A 9,253-nucleotide genomic window follows, 5' to 3' on the forward strand; every position below is an offset into this window, starting at 1 on the left:
ATATATATATATATACTACAGTAGTAGAAACAGGGGTCACACATGTCACACATGCCCCCTATTGGATCCGTGCCTGATTAAGTAGTATAAATATGCAAAATTTACAGTACTGTACATGTAAATGGAATAAATTTACAGGAGACTTTTGCTTGTTTGCACAAGTTGGAAACCATACTTATTAAATTTCCAGGAGACTAACCACATCTTAGGAAAGACTTTGGATCCTAAGTAACAGACAAATTTTGTTGCATGGATGACAATGTAACAAAAAGTGAAAGTGCTGTTAAGTGCTGTGTTGTAGATGAAATCACTTCCTGAAATTTGAATATGAAGAGCAAACAGTATAGTAATTTGGCGCAAAACCTCTATTATATGGCACATAATTATGTTACTATACATACTGTTGTGATGCTTCGGAGAAAACAAGGACACAAGTTTTACAAACAATGAATGCCATGATTCTGGTAACTAAAAGAGAGTACCTCTGCACCACTGCAACAAATGGACATCTTGTAATATCTGCAAATTAAACTAGTCCTTTACCTTCCCGCAAGAGTTTGTTTTCTTTTTCAACAGCTTCAATCCTTTGGTTTGAAACACCAGCTGTATCCACACCAACGCCTACGCTCAACCCTACACCCTAAAAAAAAATATTAAACAAGTTTGGTTTATAGAGAAAAATACTAGAAACCTTAACATCTAAAGAGAAGGCCAACTAGATTGTGAACATTTCAGTCAAAATTATAAAAAATAAAATATTAACAAATTTACTTTTATTTCAGAGAAATACTTGAAACTTTAACATCTAAAGTGAAGGTAGGCTGCCTAGATTGTGAACATTTCAGTCAAAGTTATAAAAAATAAATATTAACAAGTTTGGTTTATTGAGAGAAATACTTTAAACTGTAAGACCTACAGAGAAGGCCAACTAGATTTTTAACGTTTCAGTCAAAATTATGTTTGCAGCAATAATCTGCTACAACACCAGATTGAATAAAAATAAAACAATTACACATTTAGTTCTAAATAGCAGAATGATATTATCAACAATGCACAAATCCACATTTATATATATATATATATATATGATATATTTACATTACATATTACAATACATTTATATTTATATATATATTTTAATAATAAAATGCCAATTTTACATTAACATTCAAGATACTACACCAAACCTAAAGATTTAAAATAAATAAAAATATACTTTTAACAAAGCAGTTTTTAAAATAATATAGAATTACTAAATTAATTTCATGAAGAATATTAATTGCATTTTTATGAGTAAAATTTTATATGTATTTGTTAGCAATTTTGGAAGTGAAAAGTTGTGCCCAAGTGAATATTAACATTAAAGAAATCCAATACTGAAATATCCATATAAGATACAATACAATGGTTAATGAAAATATACAACCACATTATAGTCAAACAAAAAATGGGAGAAAAACAAAAGAAGGAACAAACTATCATAGTTAACTGAATAATAAAGATATTATAAATTCATGTTAGTTTTATAATATAAGTATACAGTATACTCTTCTTCATCATTGCTGTATAGTATGTGTAGAATCATTATCTAACATCACCTCTTACTTTTTTTTCTACCTTTTCCACCACTAAAACATGGTAATGAACAAGATAATGATAATGACGGTGATGAACACGACAACAGCGGTAGAAGGCCCTTTCTACAGCATTTGCTGTCGGTGCTGTGGGGAAATTCGAACCCTGCCATGATGATGATGAGCCATCAATACTCTTTGACTGGAACATACAGTAACTATCATCCCAATCATCATTACCATGATCATAACAACAACCATCATTATCATGATCATTGATGCCATGATAACCACGATTCTCATACTGATCACCATCATTATCATGATAACAATCGTTAATCTATCATCATAGAAATCAAGCATCATCATCACTAAAATAACTTTCATCTGTGCCATCACAATCAGCAGCATTGTCACCATCGTATTTAGCATCATCGACACTCTCACTCTCTTCAACCATAATCAAAAGGAGAAAGAAATGTGCTTAGCAGCAGTAGTTTTAACATGTGCATCACATGTATACAAACACTGCAGCTTTTACTAAAAACATCACTTCATGGCAGAGCAGAAAATGACACACAACATTTTAATTTGCATAACATTAACAAGGTCATTTTAAAAACACCACATTCAATACTCTTGACTAGAAATTTTTAGTATTAGTCTACAAGCAAACAACCTGCCTATGATAAGGATTGAATATAAGAACGATATAGGGTATGTCATAAACTATAGAAAAATGAAAACATGGGATAGCCCATTTAAAAAAATAAATAAATAACTTATTAACTTCCACTGAAAAACAGTCTGAAGATTTTATTGATTTAAGAACTCTACAAGTACAATACTAATATTTTTAAGTTTATAACCAGCTAATTTAAGTATTAAAATATAGCATTTAGAAAATGTATAATCTACTGTAAGAATCCATTCTAAAGAATATGAAAAATGTATTAGATTTGCATAGACTGTTTAGAAATATTATTCTTATTTCATTTTCAATTGAAAGTTGATATAATAAATTACTAGAGGGTTTGAGCAGCAAATATTTTCCTGCAGTGAAATTCACTCAATGACAGATGAGAATGTATAATAATGTAACAGCCTTTAATATTTTAAAACAAAACACACAATGAACTAAACATCCCATACCTACATTTACTGTACTGTAGCACAGTTATCTCATCATACAAAAAAAAAACATTTACTGTACTGTAGCACAGTTATCTCATCATACAAAAAAAAAAACATCAGTTTTGTATGGGTCGAACCTCTCCTTGTGAGAGTGTTCCTCTGTTATAAAGGGGTCACTCCAACTCCAATCAACCACCATGCCAATGTGACCTCCCCTCCTCCATCGGAATTTCCTTTAAAAAATTATTAAAATACCTTTAATCTCCAAGCAGCTTTCAATTTAAGTAATTTAGGTGATGTCATAACTTACAAACCGCTTTGAAATTGAAGCTGAAATTTCTTAATTCTTTTTTTGCAATGTCAAGGTATTTTTAGATTTTTTTTAAAGGAAAATCCAAGGGGGAAGGGGGGGTCACATCGCAACTTTTTAAAATTTCCGGCTGATTTTGAGCCGGAATGACCCAAAGGAGTGAACCAATAAATGTTAATATATCAAGATTTCTCATATAACCAAAAACAACTCCTCCACCAAAGCCTCATCATAAAGACACTTGTTTATAGAACTTATAAGGGTCTCAAAAAACCATTGAACTTGAACTCTCTTGTTAAAAAAAAAAAAAAAAAAAAAAAAATGTGTAAGCAAATATGGATTTCAGCAACATTCATCTTCACAAGACAATGCCATGCCACGATACACAGAATATATAAATTACCAAGAACTTGAAGACCGATGTATCATAAAAGTTGATAAGAGGGAAGAAAAAAGGTAAGATAAAATGAAGCACCTTATATGACTGATATAGAAGTCTAATGAAAAGGCATGCACAACTACCTAGCAAATTCTTGTTAGATGGCAAGCATAGACCATCTAACAATTAACAATTGAACAAGACCAGACTGTAAAAATAATAATAATAAAGTTCAACTTGATATAGTGCAAAATGTTTTTGTGTAAAATAAGCCCTGCACGGGGAATATTTTATACCCTCTTTTAAGATCTTAGGCCTAGAAATTGATCCACACGTTTCAGAAAATAAGAACATTTGCACACATTTTCCCAAAAAATTAGCCCTTGATCCTATCCCTTAATATATATCCAAAGTTTACTATTGTACAGAAGTTACAAATCTGTGCAGCTATCTTCCACAAAATTTAAGCTGGTTTTTGGTGTATCATCCGTGCAATTAAATTACTTTAAGTACAGTACGGTAGCACCCTAATAATGGAAATATTCATTTATTAAAAAAACAAAATGGTGGTAAATTGTAAAATTCTAGATACTAAGAAATCTTTGGTTTAATAATTTCAAAAACAAGTCTATCTGTCACTCTTGATGGAATTTATAATAATCTAAAATAATTTCATTAATATTAACCAATCATTCTCTCCCCTCTCCCTATGTTTACTGACCTTTTTTCATAAATTATTTCCTATTAAACTTACAGTTAACTCTTAAAAAAATATCATATCTTTCACTATTATGCTTCAATCAGTCCTTCACATACGCACAAAATGTATTAAGTTAAAATTCCCAGTAACGGTTAAATTCTAATGTGCGAGATTGAGAAAATTTGTAAGATGGAAGTAAAAATGAAATCATTAATGAACATAGCACAACAGAACACTATGATTGTAGCAACTGAGCAGACATGAGGGAAAAAAATATGCAAAGAAACTATAGAGGGGGTGTGCATAGGTTGAGCTAAAAGAGGCTGTTGGAAGGAATGCGATAGTTACTCACATCGCTACGGAGTGAGGACTGAATGGTTTGTCGGGCACGTTCTATCTCACTGACAATATGGCTGGTGGGACCGGAGCTCTGGAAATGAATGGAAAGAAAAAAGAACGCACACACTAGTGTCACAAGAAATACATTGGTGTCCCAGAAGCAGATTGATTCAACTTCTTATAAATTTGTTAAAAACATCAAAACAGAACAACAGAGTGTATTCTTGTGTTATCAACAACGCAACAAATATAAACAAATGATCGTTTAATTAAAAGTCTCTGTGCGATTTTCAACATTTTTATAATAGCTGAAGGAACATGTGAAAATGGTACAGAGTGGATGAGAAAACAATCAATTTTAAACATAAGATAGTATAATACATACTCCAAGTATCGAAATGCACGCCATCGTGTCAGGATTCAATATTTCAACATTAATTATGTCATCATCAGGAATTTTAAACATGGTCAAAACTTTTATTAACCAACAATTTATTAGATTTGTAAATGTAATGTACATTTCATGATGGGTATGGAAGAACACCCTTAGTAAAAATGTTGATAACTCACAATATCAGTCCCATAAATTCATTTTAGATAACTTTTCAGAAAAATCTGTCTTGTTTGAGGTACTGTACTTAAGATTTTAATATTGCTAATGTAAATTGATAAATTAAGAAATAAATTCTGAAAATTAAAATACAGTCAAGTACCTGCATTGTCTGGAGTAGGCTAAATGCTTGAAATTTAAAAAATTGTACAGATAATTATCTTTACGACTGATGGCAGAGTATATCTTTAATTGTTAGTCCAATGGTGAATTTTGGTCGCCCATATTTTTTTAAATTTTAAATATTTGCAATGAACTGATGGATTCTGTTTAATAGAATGCATACTGTAACATACCAAACATTGTTTTCAATTATTTCATGTTTAAACCTACACAAGGCAGAGTTTCAAATTAAAAAGAAATGTTACAGGTATGTGAGTCAGTAGACAAGTTATGAGAATAGAACTCAAAAGAAATTTGAGAGGATGAATATTCCACTACCTCAACAACTAGTCCTGCATGTTGAGATGCCAGCCTCTCCTGGTATTGTCTCTCTGCATCCTCAACACGAAACTTGTCAAACCACACAGAATCAAGCGTCATTTGATGAGCAGCCATTTTCATTCAGTATTTCAAAGTGATACCGTAGTCTACAAATTCAAAGAAATTTTGTTTTGTTAATTATTGCTTAAGATGGTAAAAAAAGTGCTACTGTATGTCCTGCTGCCCTATGTTGGGTTTACGATCAAGAACAATTTCTGGTAGAGAGAGTGGGCAATAGTGAGCTCAAACAGATTAAAGCAGGGTTAATTAACTAGAACACTTTGCGTTCTGAAATTTTTATTTATTTTATTTTTTAAATTAGGCATTTGCCTATCTGAGTATTTATCAATATACAACCAATGTATTATGTAGTAGTTTACAATTCTGCGGATCTATTTTCTTAGCAATTTTTCGCACATAATTTGAGTTGGTTTTTGAGATCCTCAGTGAGGACCAAGGACAGACTGACAATCCAGATAATAGGGCTCTCGTGAGAACCAGGTTTAAACAAGTCTTGAACTGAGCGGACTGCAACACTAAATCTAGCCTAGGCCCAGAGAAAGGTCACACAGGCTTGTGATGCCAGCCTATGCAGCGGGGTAGCTAGGAGTGCACATGTACGCAGCTAGGAATAGCGTACATATTGTAGGCCTACATTTATACTTGTATCACAGCTCCCTGGTCTGGGTTGGCAGTATAAAGAATAAATTTCAATTTTGTAAAACACAAAAATTAAACATGAAAAATCTATTTGGACCCAAACTACATATACAGTAGGCTAAGCCTACAACATTGTTTTTATGTTCAATTTTGTGAATGCGAACCCCTACTCGATTTTATTACCAATTATTTTCATTTGATTACTAACATTATCCAGTATACTAGAAATTGCAAATTGCAAGTGAAGTGCTGCGAAGTACAACTGCATATAAATGTTCTTCAAACAAAATTATTATGCGAGTCAAGTGAAAATAATGAATAATAAAAATATAACAAATAATATGAGAAACACTTCTCATTGGGTAACAAAGTCGTAATTTTTCATTTTTGCCAAAAAGTGTCTATAGTGGTGAATTATGGTTTAGGTTTTTTTTAATAAAGTTTCAAAAATTTCTATGTATGTGGAAAATGTAGTTGATTACCAAAGGTTACAATTTTTATTTTGAAGACTGCATGGTCTAGGAAGTGTACATTTTTTTATGGGGCAAGTTTCCAAGGGTGGGTTTTCTACGGGCGAGTTGACTGCCAAAGAGTGTTGGCAAAGTGTGAGCCAGCGTGTTATTTGATCACAAGTGCGAGACATCGCAAGTGTGAGCCAGCGAGCCATGACATCACGAAAATAGATACGAGACGTTATTCGAGTTGTGCGAGGTATCGGCTGAGATTTGTGGAGATTTTCAAAAAATAACAATAGGTCTAATAATGAATTATTGTGATGTTAAATAGACAATGTTAGCTATCAAGGAGTGACGTTGTTTTTCATTGGGACCTTCGTCCCTTCAAGGCTAGGCCTATACCATCCTACCTAGTCTAGAGTAGGATAAGGCTAGCGCGACATGCGGACGTTGGTACGTGTTGGGTAGTCTACAAACGTCGCCTAAAGTAATTGATTTTACCCGGCAGAACGAAAGAAGGAAACTCCGCTTTTCAGTAGTCTAAGGCCCTTGTTTTTTGACAAACAATGACCTTTCAGAGGTCAAATTGCTGTCAAGAATATGAATTGGATGCTTCGCAGCAATTAATTGGTGTTATTTTTCTCTTTACAGAAACAATGTAAATGCAAGTTGATTGGTTTGAGACATGTATTGTCATCGTTTGTTGCGTTCCCCGATTATTTGACAATAAAATGGAGATTTATGAAATTAGCATGTCATTTGTCAAGCATACGATTGTTTTCTTGTTTGCTGCCTTCCATTGACCATAAATGTTCTGATCATGTTTATAATAATACATATAGGCCTATGTATAAATAAAAATAAAACATACTGCATGTTTACTGTGATATGATGAAGCAGGGTAGCACCAGGAATTCCCCAACGAGGCGTCCAAGCTCAACGATAAAATTTGTCGGAGAATTTTTTTTATTTATAAAAAAAAATAACAGTTTTGTGTTAATTATGGGATTTTTATTCTGTCAAAGGTACCATCCCCCAGTCGCGGAAGAGCTGGCACCACCACTGCAACCCATACGATCGTAATAATATATAACCTCGCACATACGGTAGCACTGCTCGCACTAAACAGTTTTTAATCCCTACAATTTGACAGCTTAGTAAGGCATGCTTAAATTTTTCCCTAACAACCCTGCTGGAAATATATATCAGAACAGAAACATATGATCAGAACGTTAATGGTATGGAAACGCAATAAAAAAGAAAACAAACGTATGATACACAAATAATCTGGACTTTAAAAAGTAATAAAAAGAATGTGGGGAAGAACAAAAAACGTTTTAGTTTAAGTCAATTCGACAAGGGAAACACAGTAGGCCAGCCAGGCATAACATTAAAGAAACGAGTGTAATTCTAAGTTTAACAAACTTTTAAAAATCTCACTAAAACAAATAGTCTATTCTATTTGAAGTAAGTGTAGTGAGTGTACATTTTAATAACAAACAAAAAACACTCAGTTTCCCGGCCAAATTTTCTGGATATTAAATACCTAGGCTATAGGCCTAGCCACTTAGGCCTAGGTCAAGGCTAGTTAGTAGTATGCAAGTATCACATTCACAAATACGAAAGTGTTCCCGATCTATCATCAGTTAAAAAAATGGTCCCAATCACTCCTTCAAAAGGCCTAACCCGAGCTAGGCAAGATAGAAATGGGTCCGACCCGTCGAGCCGACCAGTTGGGTCCCCACCGTTCAGAAATGGCCCGATTACATTGTGGGTCCGATCTGCATCGGCTAGGCCTAGCTAAGGTTATGTGCTGTAGCATTGGCCTAGGCCTAGTTTGCCATGCAGAAGTTTGGATTCACAGTTACTCTTTAGTAGTAGTAGGGGAGCCTAGCCTACTTACGCGATATCATGCCGGTTACTGTTTATTGAGTAACTACATTTCATAAAATCATACATTTTGCAGATAGCAATTAATGAATACAAAATGTAAATATTTAACTGTAAAATGAACAAAAAAATCCAAAATTAATACCACTAAAACTCCAAAATATATGGTATACCCACTGGAATTTCCAGTGTGGTCAACGACGTGTGTCTAAAAGGACAGCAGATTATATAACCTATGAAAATGGCTTCAAGAACACTCTTGACGCAGGGTTGGCAGGGTTCCCGGAACGCCGCCCTCGGCGGCGAGTGCGAAGCACAACTCAGGGCCAAAATAGTGGAACGTGAAATTTGGATATGGTTTTGTAGTCAGATTTGCGAGAAAACAGCTACCCGTATTTCTCGACTGAGACGTCAGTGGGAGCTGTAATTTGTATGGCAAGCGAGATTGAGCAACCCTTCATTCATATTAAGGGAATTTACGCCCAGAAACTTTGTAGTTATTAATATTTTGGTTATAATAGAAAATATTCATTTTTTGTGACGTCACACTCACATTACTTAGCATGCATACGTCATAAGCTAGATACGTTCACCTTTTCCTGGTAAGGCAAACTTTCCCGGCGTGCTTTTTTCATGGATAAACAAACGCCACTGTTTTGCACGTGGATGCCTTGCCCAAGCCAGGGCTACAAGAGCCGCATTGTTAGCATTGTAATAAT

At 33.8% G+C, this 9,253-nt stretch overlaps 1 protein-coding gene across 6 annotated transcripts in view; it reads right to left on the reverse strand.

The window, feature by feature from the left end:
• LOC117120536 (elongation factor 1-delta-like) overlaps positions 1-8,818 on the reverse strand; it is a 20,783-nt gene extending 11,965 nt beyond the window's left edge. For 2 of the 6 annotated variants that reach the window (XM_033265551.1, XM_033265549.1), the window contains exons 1-5: positions 8,680-8,799; positions 5,488-5,636; positions 4,450-4,527; positions 3,422-3,427; positions 544-640 (exon numbers count right to left, since the gene is read on the reverse strand). In XM_033265551.1, the coding sequence (XP_033121442.1) occupies positions 544-640; positions 3,422-3,427; positions 4,450-4,527; positions 5,488-5,610 (304 nt within the window). In that variant the 5' untranslated portion in view covers positions 5,611-5,636; positions 8,680-8,799. Of the gene's footprint in view, positions 1-543; positions 641-3,421; positions 3,428-4,449; positions 4,528-5,487; positions 5,637-8,679 lie in introns of all 6 variants that reach the window. The other 4 variants (XM_033265550.1, XM_033265552.1, XM_033265554.1 and 1 more) reach the window with 4 other exon arrangements.
• Positions 8,819-9,253: the final 435 nt, after the last annotated feature.

This window comes from Anneissia japonica, unplaced genomic scaffold, assembly GCF_011630105.1.
Source record: "Anneissia japonica isolate Jap-2015-1 unplaced genomic scaffold, ASM1163010v1 scaffold287917_len653891_cov171, whole genome shotgun sequence".
NCBI classification, from domain to species: Eukaryota; Metazoa; Echinodermata; class Crinoidea; order Comatulida; family Comatulidae; genus Anneissia; species Anneissia japonica.